General features: G+C 35.2%; 1 protein-coding gene across 1 annotated transcript in view; it reads right to left on the reverse strand.

Moving 5' to 3' along the window:
* Nucleotides 1-3,298: 3,298 nt before the first annotated feature.
* The window catches only part of KPNA3 (karyopherin subunit alpha 3), a 95,811-nt gene continuing 76,789 nt past the window's right edge, over nt 3,299-22,320 (reverse strand). The window contains exons 11-17 of the mRNA XM_063102165.1: nt 11,977-12,108; nt 10,914-11,042; nt 8,752-8,856; nt 8,587-8,658; nt 8,263-8,425; nt 7,156-7,250; nt 3,299-6,667 (exon numbers count right to left, since the gene is read on the reverse strand). Coding sequence (XP_062958235.1) covers nt 6,569-6,667; nt 7,156-7,250; nt 8,263-8,425; nt 8,587-8,658; nt 8,752-8,856; nt 10,914-11,042; nt 11,977-12,108 — 795 coding nt within the window. The 3' untranslated portion in view covers nt 3,299-6,568. The remainder of the gene's footprint in view (nt 6,668-7,155; nt 7,251-8,262; nt 8,426-8,586; nt 8,659-8,751; nt 8,857-10,913; nt 11,043-11,976; nt 12,109-22,320) is intronic.

Raw genomic sequence — 22,320 nt, forward strand, 5'->3', positions numbered from 1 at the left:
CCTTTGGTTTTCTGAAAAAAACACACAGGGTCTTCTTCCTGCCTCTCTAGTCATTCCCTCTGTTTCCTTTGCAAGCTCATCTTCCACTACATGCCCACTGAACTACTGGAGCTCCACAACACTCGACTAGTCCTAGGCCCCATTCTCAGTCCAGACGCTGGACAGGCAGTCTCATCCTGACTGTCTGCTTTAATAACCAGCAAAATAGGCAGAAGGCTCAAATCTCTAGCCTGGTCCTATCCTCTGGGCTTCAGACCAGTACTTCCAGCTGCTCTACTTGACAGTCATTTGGATGTCTCAACACAACCCAAACTGAGCCCATCACCTTCCACCCCACATGTCTGATTCTCTTCCTATCTCAGGTTACTTCCATTCATCCATTCCTGCAATCCGCAAACCTCAAAATCATCCTTGACGCTTCCTTCTCCCCAAAGTCCGTATCTAAGGCATCACCAACTCCTGTCCATTTTAGCAGCCAAGCATCTCTTGATCCCACACGTTTGAAGGACCAAGCTGTTCGTCATTTCTTGCTTCACTGCTTCATACTCACTAATGTGACCAGAGATCTCTAGGTCACTAAACTCGAAGGACATTTCCTGTCCTTACCTTACCAACTAGTGACCCTTTATATGAATGATTTAGTAGGCTGAGGGGTCTGGCCTCTACCTATCTCTTTAGCCCCTCCCCTGCCCTTATTAATCCTTCTCCCCATTATAATCTTGGATCTAGCTATACTTGCTTTTACTCCCTGGAACGCCCATGGTGCTTCCCATACAGTCTTTGTACATACTATTCCCACTGCCAGAAAACTTTTCCAGTCAATCTGCCCAATTAACTCCTGGTTTTTCACCATCATTAGCTATGTAATTTTGGGAAAATTTTACTTCTCTGTGTGTGATGACAGAGCTATTTTCACAGAGTTGTTGACAGGACTGAGGTGGTACATGTATGGTGCCCCTGACAGCGGCTGGCACTCAGTAAGGGCTCGTCATCAGCCTGATTATCACCTTCCTAAATAGGCTGATTCCCTCTATTACATATTTCATTACATTGCACATCTTTTTTAAAACATTTGTCATATGTTTTTAGTTTTTATTCCTGTGACTTTTAAAAATATCCTTTGCCCTAGCATAGTACCTTGCATGGGATAGGGTGTTCAATAAATTTTTGAATGTTTTTAAAGGCTCCATCAAAATTCCTATTTATAAGTGACTGAAGACATTGAATAGGTACAGATAGGTAATAGAATTTGATCTTATTATGAGGAAAACTGGCCTGAAATAAGTAATATGAAAATACCAATTCTTCTATTTGGTTTTGAAAAGGGTAGATGCCTAAGTACTGCATCAAAGAGAGCTGATGACAAAAAGCTGAGGCTATTACTTGATTACAAATCTAATTGTGATAAAGCTGGTAAAGTAACTGAAATAATCTCCCCCCACATGGACAGAATTAAGTGTCCAGATAATGGAATGTTCTCTTTCCATTGTACCCAGAAACCAGTTACACCATGCTCTTTATTGTTGGGGTCCTTGGGGTGCACCGAGCTGACAGAAACCAGGTCCAGCAACGACTTTATAATCAGGACAGATGAAAAGCACAGGTGTTCAGGCTGAGGAAGAGCTGATAAAAAGGGTCCCTCTCTTCACTATCTCCCAATAAAAAATAGCTAACTTATAATGACGGACATTTAAGAGAGGACTTTGTAGCAAGTAAAGCTAGCCAAGAAAGCAGAACAAGCTCTTGGAGTACCTTATTTGTTTTGCAAACTTTCTGACTCCTACTCCTGCCTGAACGTTTCCTTAAAATGGACTGCCTCAAAAATCTGATTTTATCTTTAAAACATTATGTAAAATGTGTATTTTATTCTGTAACACTTAGGCTTGTATTACCATAAAACTGTTTTACTTACCACCTAGTAAAACTGCCATCCCATGAAGATGTTCCTTGTTTATCTTTTGGCTTCACACATTACTTGGCACAAAGCCCCATGTGCCTTTGGGTACCACAGTTTAAGAGAACTACTTAAGAAGGTGGATGGAACTTTGTTAGGGTAGGGAAGAGGGACATTGTAGAAGTTGTTCCCTGCAGGGAACTCTTCCTTTACAACATGGCTCAGCCATAGTTCCCCTGCTTTTAATCACGTAATAAACTTTTAAGTTTTCTGATGGGGCCAATTTCTCATAGTGCTTCAAAATGTGATTTTCAAACTATGCTATAATTTCCTAGTCCAACCCCAGCTTTCTCCAGATAACTTAAAGTTCTTCAACTAAAAATGTTTGAAAAACACTGCTACGGGGCAGTCCTGAAGAGATTTAGGCCATCAATATATTTCATTGTTTCATAAGACCCTGTTTTTTAGCCACAAGATAAATTTAAGAGGGTAAAACTAGTTATGCCATATTCTCATTTCTATTCTAAATCCTCTGCTATAGCTGGTACTCAGTACTACCTACAGCCTACAGATAGGTGATTTGGAAAATGAGGTGAGGTCTGTTTCTTATTTTTCCTGAAATTCAGGATGAAGAAAAGGCATTTTTCTTTTTTTCTTTTTTAAATCTTATGCATCTGAGGAAAGCCTGTTTGCACAATAAAAAGTTATGATTTAGGCTGCCTTACTTGAATGGAATTTTCTACAGAAATTGATTTAGGCCAGTGTTTAACAATCGGGTGATTTTGGCACCCACGGGACATACAGCAATGTCTAGAGACATTTTTGGTTGTCTTGACTAGGGGAAGGAGGAAGAGGTGCCTTTGACATCTAGTAAGTAGAGTCCAGAGGTGCTGATAAACATCCTACAATACACAGGGCAGACCCCACAAAAAAGAATCATCCCACCTAAAATGTCAATACTGAAGGATCTGAGAAAATGATTTCAGTCAAAGTTAGTTGAGGAATTTCATGGGCAAATAAATAGTGGGAATAGGTTCATTCTCACAACCCTTTTCCCAAACTATATTACTTTTTGAAAATCATTCTATCATTGTTTTTCAGCTATCTAATCAAGTACAACATTTATACAAAGAGTTCCTTTCAAACTTGGGACAAATATATCGTGGGTTACATAGAGCACTTACATGGCTTAAGACTCACAGCTTAATGTAAAGCAATTATGCTCCCTTTTCCCCAAATAGATTTAGTTAAAACCCCTCAATTCAACTAGGGTTAAAAAAAATTAACCATCACTGTAAAACAACTGACATTTATAATTGTCAGCTGCATTTGTTTGCCTGCAATAATTAAATAATTAATTCCCTGGAAAGGATGACCCTTCTGAAGGAAATGATGGCAAGATGATATGAGTACTATTATATTTATTTACTTATACACCGACTTCTTTAAAAAAATAATTTGAAGTGGCATTATACAAAAGTAAAATTATTTTTAAACTCAAAAGTTTGGCTGCTCCTTTGTTATTAATCCAAGGTTTTTTTAGAGCCACAACCTCTATCTAACATGTTATAACTTTCAAGTTCACTTCAATTACTATTTTCCATGGTTGCATGTTTTCAAGGATTAGGCAGGCCTTAAAGTTTTATTTATTTTTGTTTGTTTCATGCAAGTCGTAGTCACACCATCTCAAATAAATGGCCTTTTTCTAAGTTATGGTATTAAATCCAACATACATAGAAAGAATGCGATATGTGAATGGAGGCAAAGGCTGAAGTGCTGCAGCTGCAAGCCGAGGAATGCCAAGGATTGTCAGCAACCACCGGAAGCTAGGAAGAGGCAAGGACAATCCTGCTCAGGAAAGCCTTCAGAGAAAGAGAGCCTGGCTTAGCCATCACCTTGATTTCACACTTCTAGCCAGCACTGTAGGACAATTAATTTCTATTGTTTGAACCACCTGGCTTGTGGTACTTTGTTGTGGCAGTTTAGGAAATGAATAGAGATTTGGTATTACTTATTTGTCAAAACATACTCTCAAATCCAGCATTGTTATTGGTCATCCTGGTATTTTATAGTGGGAAGGAGATATTAAAATGCAAAGAATAATTCGTGATTCACTTTCGTTGTGATATTTGAAAAATAATTCCAAATTTAAATTTAACCATACAGAAAACAAAGCTAAGCTGTTATTTTCAGAAATAAGTCTTTCAATGTTTTATCATATTTGATAGCAGCTTTTTTTATTGGTTACAAAACCTAAGCCCATATACAAAATTAGGAACACATTTAGATGCCTCTTTTGAAAGAACATTTTTGTTTTTTTTAACTGAGTTTAAAAAAAAATAAAAACAATGCAATTCTTAAACACTGTTTTGAAAACTTAAAAGTGCAGCAATATACTTAGTTTCCTTTATCTATGAAATGGTGTAATTCCAATTCAAAACTGGTAAGGTCACAACAAATTGAATCAAGCAAATGCATACGTATGTCTGCACTACTTGATGCTAATATTCACTTAAATGGTAGTTTGCACTTAAAACACAAGAGTAAATAGGAATCGCCACAGTAGAGGCCCAATTTTAATCTCAATGTGTGCAAAATTTAAAAGGTAACTGTCAGTTCGGAGAGTCCAGAAGAAACTAAACTGGAAGGGGTACAATTCACAATATCAAGAAGATTTGGACTTTTAAGGGTTTCACTGAAGTTTGTGACCTTAATTAGCTTTGACTTTGTTATTCCTACTTTTAGTGAACACCACACAGTTTCAAATTTTAGACTAGTGTCTGAACAGGATGCAGTTAACTCAAAATTTGGATAAAGAAAAAAAGGCACAATGAAATTCAACTCAATTTTATGTGCACAAGAGTTGAAAAAATCTGAGCCACCTTAAAGAGAAATTGATTCTAAAATTTATAAAACCTATAAATAATCAGAGGCCAAACCACTATATTAAAACAGATTCTCTAGCAAGTAAAAATCTTGCAGTTTAAACATACGCTTGTATCTACTTTAGATACAAGACAAAACTCACTCTTTAAAGTGGCTCCACCTTGGCAGATACATATATTTGTAATGAATGCACACCTGCTACGTGTTGTTTATCAGTGAAAACACCCCAGTTGATTCACAAAGCTCTGATGGCATCTGTCTCATCTTCATCACAGTAAATACACCCCCTACAGGATAACTAAATTAGTTTAGATTTTCTATCCCTTCACATCAATGCACTGGGAAATTATACCCAGCAAACAAGACCAACAAAATCATCTCTGTGACAGCACAAATTACTTAGTTAAAAATTTTTCAAATTCATAGTCTTTCCTAATAACTGGGTCAGACAATTTACCAAAAGCAATGACTTTACGCAGCAATACCAGATTTTGCAGAATTACTTAAAGATCACTGCAAATCAGGTTTATGTTAAATAACTGCAGATTATTCCTCTACACAGATCCCTGTCTGAATCTTTTAATATGTGAAGATGCTTTTAGAGTAAGATCTGAATTAACTTTCCCAATACTCAAAGAATGAAGTCTTATGACACTTCTAAATAGTTGCTGGTTTGTTGCCAACACATTATGAAAAGCACTGGTTACTAAGTAAAAAATATTTTAAGACTAAATTACAGTAAACATGAAAGCTCCACAGTTTAAACCCAATGTAAATCAACCATATCCAATTATCGAATTAAAACAAAAAATATTAACTCCTGGAAGCTGAAAGCAAGATTTTTTAAAAAAATATCACCAATGAATATTTTAGACCTTTGCAATTTCTTTCTTTCTTTCTTTTTTTTTTTTTTTTTTTAGCTTTCTTCATTTATAGTCAGGGACTCTTGCTTTCAACTTAAACAGAAGTTCAAGTCTGTAACAGGTTGTATGTAGCTCAGGTAAAATACCATGCACAGCATTTGATTACTTCAAAACAGCAGGAACACACAGGCTGAAGTAAGTGGTCAAATAGGGCTTGCTGTTCTCAAAAATTAGGTATAATGGCGAAAGCATTACCATCCGTATCTAAAGTTCTTCCTCCAACCCTGGCTTCTGAGGCAGATAATAAAACACATCAATTACTGGTAGATGAAGTATAGTTTTTTAAAACTTATCTGTTTAATTGATAACCAAGTTTCTTGTTTTTAAGTTACTTGTCTTGTATCAGTTCCACCAATGAAAATCATTTGGCTTGTACTTTAAAATCTATCCTTCCACATAAAGAATATGAAAATATGTTTGTGGAGGATAATGATGGAGGCTCAGATCATACTGCACCTCTTTAGTCTTCCGTGTATATGCATCATACCAAAGTGTCTTGATCCACAGCGCACCATTTTCCAAAGGAATATCAGTGGGCAGCTGACATGCCACCACTATGGAATATTCTAAACTGGAGACTGTAGTTGTCAGTGTGTGGCACCAGGGAACAGGGAAAAATAGGGTAGTTGAGATTTAAGGAGAATTCTAAAACAGTTTAGGAAATCATGCATATGCATTTACAGTCCATGTGATAGTGACTTTTGGCAACCGCAAAGTGACTGAGACATGGCTTGCTTTAGAAGCATCAAAAACGAAGAGGCATGTGTGTTTTGGAGCCTTTTTTGCTGTTGTTGTTCTTATCATTTGGTAGCCATCTGGTGGTGCTTCGTATTGAATGTGGGAAAGATGCTGCACTCAACTGAACTTAAAAATTAAATTCTTTTGTCTGAAGGTTGGCTGTTGGGTCAAAATTATAAGTACCTCCTTGTGTTGCTTCAGGAATGAGGCTAGGATCTTCATCAATCTATAACGAGCAAGAAAAAAACCCTTATTATGTAATGATACTACGTATTACAGTGTAAGCTGAGTTGATTTTATTTACCTCTTAGGAGCGAATTCTATATGAATGCTTTAATTACCTAAAAATATTTGAGTAAGTCAGTAATAATTTTATTCAGAAATTTAACAATTTAAAATTGAACACACATTTAAAAACTGCCCCTTTCTTACCTTGTTGTACCTGTAGATTTATTTAACCTATCTGAACACAGATTATTTCTGTAATTACTATTTATTCTCAGTTAACAGATTATAAATTAAACAAGAACTGTTTTTTCAATTTTACCTATAATAAAGTTTCCTATAAAGTATTTAAGAAAAGAGATTATGGAGTATCTACTAGAAATACAATATAAACTTGTCATAATAATAATAAAAGGAAAACTCAGCAAATTTACATTATATATAGGTTTTAATTTACATGCAGACATATCATATTTTAATAATACTTACATCATCACCAGAGAAATACTGATCTATGATTTCAAATGCTAATTTATATATGTCTTCATTTTCATGTTGCTGCAAAACTTCAATTTTCTCCAAACCTGATAAAAATAAAATAATCAAAATAATTAAGGAGATACCAATCAAAACTGTGCTCATTTTAATCATGGAAAAATCTTAAGGAGAACACCTCCTACCCCACAACTAAAGATGATAGTTTGTTTAGAAAACAGTTAAAAACCTGAGCTGCTCTTCTTAGAAGACCAGAATCTCACTAATTTCTTCTTCCTTAGAAGCCCTTGAGGAACCTTGGTCCCTGAGGCAGGCAGTCTAAAAAACTCCTAAACACTCCATTTGACAGATGAAGAAGCTGTGGCACAGAGATGTAAAGGGATTTACTTCAAGTTACATGGCAAGTTAGTGAAAGTACTAGAACTGAGAGCACCCCAGATTGCTTTAATATAACCATATGGTTTCTTACAGTAATTTTTACCTCTGTTTTCTGAATGAAATTACTTTTATTATGACTACGAATATAAGTTTTTTAGTAATAGTAATAGTAGTGATAACTTCAGCATGCAGTTGTGGCAACCATAAGACCATTACAACTGATTGGAGTAAAACACAATGTCTAGATGACTCAGAAACCATTAATGTTTTCCAAATAGTATGGAATAGTATTTCCCAAAGTGAGGTCCACAGAATTATATGATAACAGGTACAACATGAAAAAGTATTTCACTGTTAATGAGCTTGAGAAATACTGGATGAAAAAAGCTTTTAAGTTACCTACTATAGTGGTTCTCAGGGCTTTTAATTTGCTCTCATGCACTGTGTCTTCAAGAGGAGTATGTATTATTGCTTCCTAAAAAGCAACATCAATCTCTTGGAAGGTTATAGAATGACCTTTGCAACCATGTTTTATGAAGTATAAACTAATGTTTTCTGGAAAATTCTTTTGGAATACTAATAGAGTGAATAAAGAACAGCAATATACTTTGATTACTTAACAATGTATCCTAATAATTTTCTTTCTAACAAATTGACTTTAAAGAAAATAATACTCCAGAGTCCCAGTGCTCAACTACTTTTCTTCAATTAATCCACTCTCACCTCCACATTCTTCTATTATTTCAGCTATTGTGCTTGCTTCATCACCAGCCATTATCAGAATGTTTTTTAGGCCATCTAGAACCACCTGAACCACTTGAGAATCTTTTACTGACAGTAAATTACAGAACGGTGGTATTACATTCTGCTGAACGAGGTACTCAACCTAGACAACGAAAGAGAAGAGATATTTTTATTTATATAATTATCTTCTCCCCCAAAAGAACACAGTACAGAACCTAAAAACAATTGGCAACTCCTAAATGTAAGAGAGAAATGTACTTTCCAATATGAACAATCATGACAGTTACAGTTTTTCAAACTTACCTGATCTTTTCTGCCACTTATCGTTAAGTTGCTAATTGCCCAAGCAGCTTCTTTTTGTGTTCCAAAGTCCCCCTTAAAAAAAAGAAACCGTAAAATAAGTTCCGTATCCAAAAAGTCTTACTTATAGCAGATTAATAGACACAATGAACTCATAATATGACTGACCTTAGCAAGTTGATGAATAATCATAGGGATTAATCCAGCATCTATTACAGCCTGAACTTGTTGCTGGTTGCCTGCTGTTATGTTGGAAAGGAACCATACTGCTTCCTATAATTGAACAAAATACAGGGCACCTTTATCTGAAAAATTATATGTTTAATGCCTTTATATTTTTAACATATTTTATATATACAATAACAAAATCACTTAAGTTGTGTTAAAGAGACTGCATCTAAAAAGTGACTAGGTTATTAAAAAGGACATTTCCATTTATAATATTTGGGCCCCATTAACTGACATTTATCCATTCAATAACATAAGCCTACTATAAGATAGACATTTTTCTAGGTAATGGTGATATGGCAGTGAACAAAACAGATAAAAATCTTTATTCATGGAGTTTACATTTCTGTACATTAGCTCACTCTAAAAGATGGAAATAAATACTTGTAAAGACCGAATTTATGAATACTTTAACACTGCTTCTAATAAAGGTGAATTGTTTTATTTTAAAACATTCACTCACAAGATATAGTCATTCAAGTATTCCATAGAAAATTAAGCATGTAACTAGCCTAGAATGGGTCTATATAACATAAATATTATTCTAACCTTAAAGAATTTATAAGTCACAGTTTTATTGTAATACTAGTGTCAACTATGTATCTTCTTCCTCCTCCATGACTCAAAAGATTTGATTGTAAATTCATTTTCCCATCCAACTGTGGTAAGATATTAACAACTGGTGAATCTGTGTTTGGAGCATGTGTGTGTGTCCACTATATTATTCATGCAAATTTTTTGTAGCTTTGAAAATTTTCAAACTAAAATGTTGGGGGAAAAAACCAAGTTGGTAACTTCTACCTCCAGGGTCCCATGATGATCTCAAGATGCAAATAACATAAACTCTCAAGGTGAAAAACTTTCAAAGCAACTAACTGTTTGCTAAAGCTGAGCAGGTATCTATATGAACCTTTTCTTTTCCTGCCATGATACCTTCACTTAAGAGCATATTGCATCACAGGCCAGAACCTTTCTCTACCCACTTCTGTGTCTGTCTGGCTTCCTCATTTCTCAGCTATTTCCAATTACGCAATGCATTCAGCTATAAAAACCATCTATATTGTTGAAATGTCTACAGTACAAATAACTGGCCCAGAGTCGAAAAGTCTCTGGCTTCTTCCTCTTCACTGGAACAAATGTATCTATAAAACGTGATTTTTGACAACATACTTTTCTATAAGAATCCAACATTCAAATTATAGTCAAGCAAGTATATAAATATAGTCATGACACAGAAGAAAAAATGGCCAATTCTGCTGGGTTTGGGGATGGTGGCATTTAGGCAGATAAAACTGCACTGAACTAAACACAAATCAGAATGAGAAACCACTTTACACCTTATTAGAGAATAGCTATAATAATAATACTTTTTTAAAAATGGAAAACAAGTATCGAGGATGTGGAGAAATGAGAACCTCACACACTGTTGGTATGTAAAATGGTGCAGCTGTTATGGAAAACAGTTTGGTGGTTCCTCAAAAAGCTAAACATAGAATTATCATATGATCCAGCAATTCCACTTCTAGTTATATACCCAAAGGAAGTGAAAGCAGGTACTCAAACAGATATCTGTATGCCAATGCTCACTGCAGCATTATTCACAACAGCCAAAAGATGGAAGCAATCCAAGTATCCACTGACAGATAAATGGATAACAAAATGTGGTATAAACATACAATGGAATATTTATTTAGCCATAAAAAGGAATGAAGTTCTGATACATGATACAAAATGCATGAACCCTAAAAACAATGCTGTGTGAAATAAGTCAGGCATAAAAAGATTTACATACCTAAATACATATATAATTAATAACAAATTTGTATATCAAGCTTGAAATCTTAAAAAGAGCAATGCTTTACTCACATAATCCTTGAAATTTTGGCACTCAATTTTTAGGTCCTAACTAATTTTGTAAGGACATTAAATTATGATCTCTTTGCTTAAAAAAATTAAAACAATTACAGAGGTGATTTAACACAATTCTCATCTTAAGTGCAGTCATTTTGGAAAAAAACACAAATAAGTAGCAATAGAAATAAGGAAAGAGTTAAAAATTAGATACACGAAGAAAAAGAAATATAATAATAAGGACGCTTTACCTTATTTATCTTCTCTTTTGGGTGTGATAAAAGATTTGGGAAGTGTGACAGGACATCACAATTGAGAACAACCTGGGTCTGCTCGTCAGTGCCAGTCACTATGTTGCCAACAGCTCTGAGTGCTGCTGTCTGGGGTGGGGATAAAATGTTTTTGTAAGTTTGTTTGTTTATGATGAAACTGATTCTATATTTTTCAAAATCCTGAGAAAAATGCATAAATGCAAGGTGTGAATAATTAACGTATCTCATTCTTATACAAAGCGTTAATTAGAGCAATTCTGACTTTAAATAATCATCTTTTGAAAAAATAAAACTGTATGGAAAAATTGTGTGAAAAATTACTGGAAAAAAGATTCAAAAAATAAAAGGAATTTAAAATAAAAAAATAGAGTCCTATTTTTTAATAGCTATTTTTATCCATTACTAAATCAGTGCTGTAGAACAATTTTAATAAAGGTCTGGAGTGGGCACACATTTCCACCTAGAAAGTCACTTTGGCAGCAGTGGGATGAACAGATATATTGGCACCTACCCCTGATTAGAGTGAGCAGAGAGAGAAAGGAAATGCAGCTAGGAGGCTACTGCAATTACCTAGGGGAAAAACATGGGTCTTGAACTAAATCAGTATCTCTAGATAGATAAGGAGAGACAGATTTGAAAGCTATAAAAGAAGAATTGACAGGATTTTATAATAGAATGGGAAACAAAAGGAGGAATCAAGGTTTCTAGCTTATATCTGCTGTCCATTGACAGAGTATAGTAAGAGGAGCAAGTTTATGGGAGAAGACGATCCGTTTCATTTTTGTCTGGTTAAAATGACAACAGAAGGAGTTCTTAGAGGATATGTATAAGGGGTCAAAAATGATTGGCTTTATGGATCTGAAACTCAGAAGAGAATCCGGGTGAGATAAAGATTTGGAACTTGACAAAATCAGATTCAGGGGACTACCAGGAGAAATCTGGAAGATAAGCACTTACGGACAGAATCAAAGCCTGGTTGAACAAATTAATTGTTACAGCAAACACAATTCTATACAAGTAAGAAAAATTCTTAAATACTTACTTGAACTTTCACTTCCTGGTGGCTCAGAAGGGGCACGAGAAATGGCACAACTCCTGAATCAATAACCATCTGTATTTGCTCATTACCTCCATCTGTCAAGTATGACAGAGCCCAAACAGTGTCTACAAGAATCTACAGGAAGTAAAAAATAACCAGTTTACATATTTGTTTGAATGGTTAAAATACATAACATACCTCAAGAGTGGTGACAGAAAAAGTAACCAAATTTTATGTTTCAGCTTGGTGGCAAAGGTATCTGCTTACCTGATTAATCTATTAAGTAACAGGTACCTTACTTTTCTCTTAATGCCTACCTCAGATCATTCTTCACAAATATGAGACACAAAGTATGGGACAACTTCTATCCCAACTTCTGCATTTATGTATCAGACAGACGAATTTAAAAACAGGCAGGAAAAGTAATTCTCCCTGTCCCCACCCCAGTTATTAGTACCTAATACCTACATAAAAACACTTTATATACAGAATGAGATAATACATTATGCAACTTCAAGTCTAGGAGACCAAAAGACCATCTATCTACTCTACTGGTTTTCAAACATGTTTAACAATACAATTTTTCAGACTACTAATTAAACAGGTGAGAGAAATGACTTGGCTCTTTAACTTTGTTTTGGGGGAAAAAAATTGCTTGCAGAGCCCTTAAAACACATCCCCAACTGAAAGCATGGAGTATAAACTATGTCTTATGCCCATCCTAATTTTGTAAATAAAAGGGGGGGAAAAAAAACCCATAAACAAAAAACAAAACAGGCTCAGAGATTTGGTGACTCATTCAATGTTAAAGAGCTTATGTGGCTTTCCTTTGTTTGTTCACAGAGGAATATAAGCACTGGTCTTATCTCATGCAAAATCCAGATATGTTTCCTATTAGGGTATATAAATTAATACATCTTATTGCCTTAAAATAATAGCAGCCACCTGAATTCACAGGTGTTAACACACACAGCATCTACGGACATCTATATGCTTCAAAAGCACACAGATGAATAGGAAGAACAAATAAAACTGCATAAAACCCAAACCTGCAGCATTACTAGGAGTCGAAGAGCACTAAAAATTTCAAATTATCTGTAAGAGGTGAAAAATTAAATTCTACCTTTCATTTGGACTTCCTTCCCCAAGCCTCTGCAAAACTTCAGTGAAGAGGAGAGGGGAGTCCACTTCAGTGAGACAGAGACCGTATGGCCAACAAAGTCTAAAATATTTACTCTGAATCTTTACAAACAAATTTACAGATTCCTTTACTAGAGCATGAGCTTCATTCATCTAACACATGATTGGAACTTCAACAAAAGGACTGATAATGAGCATTTAATATATTTCGTTGTAGATCATGGACTAACACAAACTACTCATCTACTTAAGTGCATAAGAGTAGAAGAATAATTTGTAAATGTTATATGTTTAGAAAAAATAGAAACATTGTGACTTCAAAAATGGGAAGAAGTTGTGCCTGAGAGCTGAGCCCATCAACCATCCCACCCTGGCAATAAGGAGGCTTTCCTGCTATAGGTATCCGTAGATGCTGTGTGTATAAACAAACAAAGCCTGGCTACTACCCAGTCTGACAGTGACAGGTAACAAAATTTACACAGAAACTAGAGTCTCATAACATAACACCCAAAATGTGTAGGCTATACTGAAAATAACTTGTCATACCAAGAACCAGGAAAATCTCAATTCCAAAGAAAAAAGACAGTCAACAGATGCCAACACCGAGATGACACAGATATTGAAATTATCTGACAAGGACTTGACAAGGATTTTAAATGATCATATAAAAACTTTAGTGAGGGGCTGGCCCGTGGCTCACTTGGGAGAGTGTGGTGCTGATAACTCCAAGGCCACGGGTTTGGATCCCATATAGGGATGGCCTGTTAGCTCACTGGGTGAGCGTGGTGCTGACAACACCAAGTCAAAGGTTAAGATCCCCTTACCCATCATCTTTTTTTAAAAAACAAAACCAAAAACAAACAAAAAACAAAAAAAACTTTAGTGAACCATTATGAATACATTTGAAACAAAGAAAAAATAGTAAGTCCCAGCAGAAAAAGATGACATGATAGAGCGGGAAAAAAATCAATGAACTCAAAGATATATCAATAGAGATTATCTGAATAACAGAAAATAAAAAAAGATTGAGAAGAAATAAAGAGAACCTCAGGGACTTGTAGCACAACAACAACAGATCTAATATTTATGTTATCAGAGTCCCTAGAAGAGGCAGAGCTGAAAAAAACGTTTGAAGGAATAATGCTGGAAAAGGTCCCAAATCTGGCAAAAGATAATATGCCTACAGATTCAAATATGGAAGGATGAGGTGAGAGAAGAAAAACAGAATAAGCTCACTGATCACTACACAGATAATAGACAGGAATCAAAAATTACAATTTAAAACTCAAAACAGATAGTAAAAAAGAAAAGAGCATTATAAAAGGAGTAAGTATAAAGGTAACCACTAGAACAAAAATATAAACCCTCCCAAATACCAAAATAAAAAAAAATTTTTTTTGGCAGCTGGCTGGTATGGGGATCCGAACCTGTGAACTTGGTGTTACCAGCACCATGCTCTCCCAAGTGAGCTTACTGGCCAGCACCAACAGAAATATTGAAAAGAGAAAAGAAAGCATCCTAAGCAGAGAATAAAACACAGAAAAATTATTACATTAAATAATATGACAGTTGAAACCAAATGTGTCAATATATGTGAATTGGTTTAACTCACCTAAAACAAACAAAACAAAGATTCTCAAATCGACTCTCAAAACAAAAACCCAATTCCATGCTGTATACAAGAGACACACCCAAACCAAAGTAATTTGGAAAGGCTAAAAATAAAGGAATGAGCAAATGTTCACCAAGCAAATGATAAAAAGAAAGCAGGCACTGCAATTCTGTTAACAGACCAGTAGACTTTGGGCTAAAAAGCAATACAAAGGAGAAAGAAGAACACTTTATAAAGCTAAATCCCACAATTTACAATGAAGATATAACAGCTATAAACATTTATTTACCAAAGAGCCCTGTAATCACTGTTTTAAAGCAGATAATAAAAAGATGCAAGAAAAAATATATAAAAACATACGAAGAATAGAAGATTTTAACACACTACTATGAGTACGAGGGAGGTCAAGTAGACAAAAAAATAAGATTATAGATCTTATGACTTTATACTGAAATTATGCTCTGACAGTGGATGATACAACTTGTACATGGAGCACAAAAATCATATTAGGGCCCAAAGAAAACATCAGTAAATTATAAATCAGAAATATTACAAACCTATCATAAGGCAATAAAACTAGATAATAAAATAAAAACCCAAAAGGCTTTCCTATCTGGATATTTAATAGCTTTATATTTTAAAGTTCTTGGGTGAAAAAAATACCAAAAAAACCCCCCGTAAAACAAAACAAAACAAAACCCAAAACCCCAACAAAATTTCTAAAAAAATTATAATGAAAACATCATATATAAGAATTTACTGAATTTATTTAAAACGGTGATCAAAAGAAAATTCATAACCTTAAAAATGTATACAAATCTGTCCAAACTCATAGAATGCACACTTATAAGTGAACCATAATGTAAATTATGGATTTGGGGTGATTGTGATGTGTCAACAAGAAACACAAAAGTAATGAGGTAAAGAACAGAAAAAAATCACAGACCTAACTAACAAATTAAAACCCCGGTTCTCGGGCCGGCCCGTGGCTCACTCGGGAGAGTGTGGTGCTGATAAAACCCCGGTTCTCTGAAAAAAATTAAAATAGGAAAAGTCCTAACTAACATAACTAGGAAAAAGGGAAGATGGAGCACAAATACACAAAATGAGAAATGATGAGGAAAATAATCCTTGAAACAATAATTTAAAACGAAAAAAGCATAGAGACTACTCTGCATACTTATATGCAAGTAAAGTTGAAAATCTAGATGAAATAAGAACTTTCCTAGGACAATAACTTGTGAAAACTGACCTCAGTAGAGACAGAAAGCTTAAACAAGCCAACTTCCATAGTAAAAATAGAGAAAATTATCAAGGAACTAACTCCACAAAAAAATACAATGACCCAAAAGTATTCAGGAGAAAAGCTACCAAACCTTCAAAGCTCAGATAGAATCAATGCTATATAAATTATTCCACAGTGTAGAAAATGAAGCATAACTTTAACACCTAAGCTTTAATAAAGCAATAAAAAGCACAATACTAATCCCTAATAAGTTATAATTATATAATTTATTATTTACAAGTGATCAATAGCATTATCAATTAATTATACCAATATAATTATTAAATATTAAATATACTTATAATTAATATAAATTATTAATACCTCATAAATAGCACAAAAACTAAACTACAGGCCAATATCACTTATGCTACTATTGATGCAAAAACTCTGAATGAAATATCATTAGAGAGGACCACATACCACATTGAGAAAATAATATATCATGATCAAGTGGGATTTTTCAAGAAATTCAAGGATGGCTCAATTATAGGAATATCATTAATATAAGTTTTAATAGATTTAAGCAGAAAAATCATTAAGATTATCTCCACAGACACAAATTCATCACCCATTCTTGATAAAACACTCAAAAAAAAGGAATTTATGGATATTTCTTTGACATAATAAAATATCTATAACTCAGATAAAACCTAGATACAACAAAAAAAGACTGACAAATTTGATTACATATATAAGAAAAAAGTTTGCATGGCAAAACATATCACAATCAAAGACAAATGACAAAATAGGAAAACATTCAAAATAGGTATCACAAATAAAGAAGTAATATCCTTAATATAAAGAATTCTCAAAATCTAAGAAAGATCAAAAATCAGATTGAAAAACAGGCGATAAAGATGAACAGCCTATTTGTGAATATATATATAAAAATGGCCCTTAAACAAATGAAATCATGTTCAACCTTACTCATAATAAGTAAAATACAAATTAAAACAGTTTCTCACCTATTAAACTAGCAAAAACTTAAAACAACAGGAACCCAGCTGCAACCAGGCACGCTGCTGCTGCTGCTGCTGCCCTGGGGCCCTGCTGGGGTCCTGAGGCATGGCGCCTGGGGGAAGCTGAACCCAGCCACCACCAGGTAAAGAGCACACCAGAAACACCATTTCCACATGGGTAGCCCACCATAGCCACCCCAACTGCCATGGCTGCCACAAAAGTGGCTAGTCACTAGAGCAGTAGTCACGGCCACCGTATAGATGGTACACCAGACACCTGACTGCACTGACACAAGGAGAGGCACCAGTGCAGAACACCCCCCCCCCCCAAAAGAAGTCCTTTCTCTCCACAAAGCACACTTCAGAGTAATAGAAAAAGCATTTGCTACACAGTAATAGTGAGGGACCTGAACACATCTCTCTCAGTACTGGACAGATCATCTAGAAAACAAATCAACAGAGAAACAGCTAATCTATTAGGAGAGAACAAATCTATGGTTATTAGAGGGGAGAGGAGAGGGGTAGGTGAGAGATTAGATAAGAGGCATAAAGTATGATTTGTAATAATGAATATGCTAATAAAAAAGGTAATACATACTCTTGGCAAGGCTATGGAGAAAGTCACTTTTGTATGCTGATGCTAGGGAGACAAAATGGCACAACCCCTAAAGCAGGGAACCTGGCAGTATGTAAAAAAATTACAAATATATTCACTCTGATACAGCAATCCCACTCCTAGGAATTTACTCTGAAGATACACCTCCAATAATATGAAAATGCACAAGAATACTCACTGCTATATTATTTCTATTTGCAAAATTCAGGAACTAGCCTAAATGCCTACCCATAATAGTGTTTGAATAAACCATACCCACAAAACAGAATCCTGTTAAGTTTTAGGAGGTTACTAAAGGAAATGTAACTTTGTTTTCCTTACTACTATTAGCAGAAAACCTTTTTTTCTGACTAATATACAGAGGCCTAGAATAATGACATATTTAATGATTCTAGATTGAGATCAGTTAATCGTTTTCAGTGAGGTCTCCATGACAGTGTCTCAAAGGCTAGTGGGGGGAGGTAAGCTAGAGCTAGGTCTTAAGCCCCCTGAAACTGCAGATTATTGTAGTCTCTCTTTAATTTTTTAATATTCAGTTGACCCTTGAACAACATGGGTTTGAACTGTAAGCGTTCACGTATATGTAGATTTTTTTCAATAAATACAGCTGGTCCTCAGCATCTGCGGGTTCCACATCCATAGATAGAAAATACAGTATTCATGGGATGCAGAACCCATGGATATGTAGGGATGACTTTCCATAATCTCAGGTTCCACAGGTCCAACTGTGGGACTTGAGTATCTGCAGATTTCGGTATATACATGGGTGCTGGAACCAATCCCCCGCAGATACCAAGGGACCACTGTACTGGGATTTCATGGAAAATTTCATTTAAAAAAATGAAAAAAAAAAAAAAATTGAAATCCACAGCACAAGATTACTTTATATATATTTTTTCTGTTTTCTTCAAAGTTTGCTTTCCTTATCTCCATTATCAGGTTAAAAGCTGTTCAATGTCTTTGATGCTTATAATTTTACCTGTCATTGTCTTCTCCCAAGTTGCTTCTGCTATTTTATACTTTCCCCCTGTACCATTCTTTTTTCTTCGTTTTCTTTTTTTCTTGATTTCTGTGCTCAACTACCTGGCTTTTATGGCCAATAATAGTTAATGAGTGTACTCTTTTTGTTCTAGTTAGTAATCAGATAAATCATGTGCCAACAAGGTCTTCAACAATTCTGGGCTACTTTAATTATATTTCACTATTTATGTCTGCTTTTCACTACTAGAAAACTTTAAAACTTTTTACATCAACAATACTTCAGATGCTCAAAGATGCTAGAAACTAATCTCTAGACATACACAAAAGGAGACACATACACACACACAAGATTGACAACTCTACAGGGTGAATGTTTTGAACTAATAACCTTCTTGAAAACGTGTATCCTGTGAGCCAAAAGAAAATCTTTAGTAATCAGAAGTCTTATAATAACGATATCCTCAGCTAAAAGAGCTCTACTGATTTTTGCCACCGCTAGTAAATACGCTAACAAATAATGTCCTGTTAGGCACCATTACTGAAAACTGCTATTAACAAGTACAGCATTTCCTAAATTAGACGCATATGGAATGTCCATGGAACGGTAACTTCACACAGGCTTCAGTGACAACTGGAATTGAAACAAGTTACAATTATACAAGAGTATTCAAAAAGTTTATGAAAATATTTGTATTATCCTTTAAATCTACTTTTTCCACAAACTCCAACATATACTTACATTTAATCCTTCTATGCAGTAAAAGATAACTCAGTAGTAGATTTTGGGTGCTTAAATCCTGCACATTCCAAGGAAAGGACTAGTCTTTGATCATCTACTTCAAGATAACATCCAAGCCCTTGGAATACCCTGCCTGATAACAATGTTTCTGTATACTTGACACCATGGGCTGTGCCAGATAGTTTGTGCTGACAATATGATTTATGACAAATACCTACCTCTTTCTGTTTCCCTGAGGCCGTGGGCCATGCTGTTATCAGTCTGACCTCTTACTGGAAACTAAGGTCAGTCATGTGGGCAGTCCATGCCACATGACTGACCTTATCTGCCTTTTGTCTTTGTTGAGTTTAATCTGTATCCTTTTGCTATATTAAACTATAAGCATGAGTATAACAGCTTTTCTGAGTTCTGAGTTCTCCTGATGATTCATTAAATCTGAGGGTGGTCTTGCGGACCCCCTGACCAACTTATCACCAACAATCAAGTTTCAGAACACAACCCATCTGCTACAACTGACAAATTTCATTTGTAACAGCAGTAAAATAAGCTAGACTTGCATCAGACATTAGGTGACACTCAAAATTGTCCAGGCATTTCAAGCCATGGATGAACAACTTCAAAAAGGGCAAGAAAATCAAATGCTACAGAATCACTGTGATTGCAAATTAACTTTAAGCAACGCAATAACTAGAAAGCAAATGAGCATACTCACCTAATCAATCCAGATTTCTTGACTAGTCCTCAGGGTCAACATATAGTTCTGCTTCTAATGCCACATAGGCATACTGAAGTCTAAAACCCACCAAATCAATCTCTACACCCCAACCCAGCTTCTTTTCCAGCATTCTCATTGGTCATCATCTCATAAAATTTTAACTCATTCCTGTTGCTTTATACCTCTCTCTGCTGCTATTCTTTTCCGTTGTGTCCTACACTAAAATCCAAGTTAAAAACGCTGGGTATTATCCTTGACTCTTTTCACACACAACCCATATAAAATACAGCAAATTTATCATATAAGCATTTCTCAAGTCTCCCCTTGCCTTTTTATTCCTAATTCTAGCTCTAGTTCTGGCCCTAATTTTCTCTCATTCCTACCATAAAACTATCAATCTGCCTTCCCAATTCCAGTCTCCCCTAAAATCTACACCCCACTTAAGTAGTATGAGCTATCAATTCGAAATACGAGTATTAATTTGACCACTTATTCTTTGGCTCCCTATCAGCTTCACAAAAACGATGTGACTCAATGTAGTAAGCAAGACCATGTATGATCTAGAACCTGCTAAATCTCTGCCTTATTTTTTCCTCATTCTTTGTCTCATAATTTATGCTTCCATCACACTACTTTTAAAAACTCCTTTTTTTCTTACAGTTTAATTTTTAGCCCCTTTCTGAAATACACCCTCCCCCAAGCAACGCCCATATTTACATCAATCCCTTAAATATTGATAAATCCCAAATCTGTACAGTTGTCCCTTGGTACCCGTGGGGGATTGGTTCTAGAACCAACATGGATACCAAAATCTACAGATGCTTCAAGTCCCTTATATAAAGTGGCATAATACAGCCCGCCCTCCGTATATGCAGGTTTCAATCTGTGGTTGGTTGAATCCACTGATGCGAAACCCGCAGATATGAAGGGCCAACAGTATCACCTTTTGCTTCTTGGAAATACCGCCCAGAGGAAAAAGTTCCAAGTTCTACTCACTTGATCTCGTAACACTCAAAATTTTTCTCCCTTAACCATTCCTATTATTACTGGTTCTAGTTCATACTTTCACCAACTTCGTTAAGCCTATTATGACAGCAAAATAGGTCTACTTATATTCAAACTTTCCCAACTTAAACTTTCCATGCCTTTTCTAAGTTACCTGTCAGTTACAGATAACTGTATCTGTGTGTAACAGACATATCAATCCTCTATTTAAAAATCTCAAATGACTCTGCGCTCATTACAAGATAAAGCCAAAACTCTTTAACACAGGATTCAAAACCCTGAAATAAACTCCATGGCAAATGAAATGTCTAAAACCTCCAGGTATTCTCCTGAGTCCTTAGTATCTTTTCTCATGTTCCTGAAATGGCTTTCCCGACTTGACAAAACCCTATGCATCCTAGTTCTATGACTTTAGACAAATTACTTAACTACCTCAGCCTCTTTTACCACATTTGTAGATAACAGAGATGGAGGTGATGACAGTACCCACCTCACAGGATTTTTGTAAGAATCAAATGGGTTAACATAAGAAAAGTGCTTAAAACACTGCCTGGCACATCTAAAACTCTTGATAAACGCTAGCTATGAACATCATCTTTGACATCTCTGTCACCATTTCCCTTTCCTTATAATGGTCATCTCAAACGTTACCACCTCAGTGAAGCTTTCTGGTTAGCCAGACAAAATTATCTGTGCTTCTATGATCTAGTATTTTGCTTATTCCTCTATTACACTTTTTTTTTCTTGTTTGCTTTCACACTGTGTTGTGTGTTTATATGATTATGTTATGAAAGAGCATAGGCTTTGGACCTGGCTTCAATTCTCGGCTATGGCTCTTATTCATTGTTTGACCTTAGATAGGTCATTTAACTTTACAGAGTTTCAATTTCCTTGCTTGTAAAATAGAAGAAAACTTATACGGGTACTGGTAAGATAAAAGGAGAGTACAGAAAAAGATTCAGTATAGCAAGTTCTCGACAAAAATTTATTCCTCTTACTCTTTTTTTTACCTGCTGTTAATGTTGAGGTCTTAGAGGGCAGGGTCTCTATGTCTTCTTTATCTGTGAACTCACAATTCCCGGAACAACTCTGGCTTTAAGTGGAACAATCTGTGTGTGCTAAACTTGCCCAATATACCTGTAACTATAGTACTTTGCCACTTTAATACCCTTTGCTTTCACATAAACACTACCAACACTTTATATCCGTTTTGAAAACAGAACAGTATATAAACATGTTTTACTTAATTTTAATGACATTTCAGGCTAATATGTCACAAATAAAAAGTGACT

Source organism: Cynocephalus volans, chromosome 7 (genome assembly GCF_027409185.1).
Source record: "Cynocephalus volans isolate mCynVol1 chromosome 7, mCynVol1.pri, whole genome shotgun sequence".
In the NCBI taxonomy this organism is placed as follows: domain Eukaryota; kingdom Metazoa; phylum Chordata; class Mammalia; order Dermoptera; family Cynocephalidae; genus Cynocephalus; species Cynocephalus volans.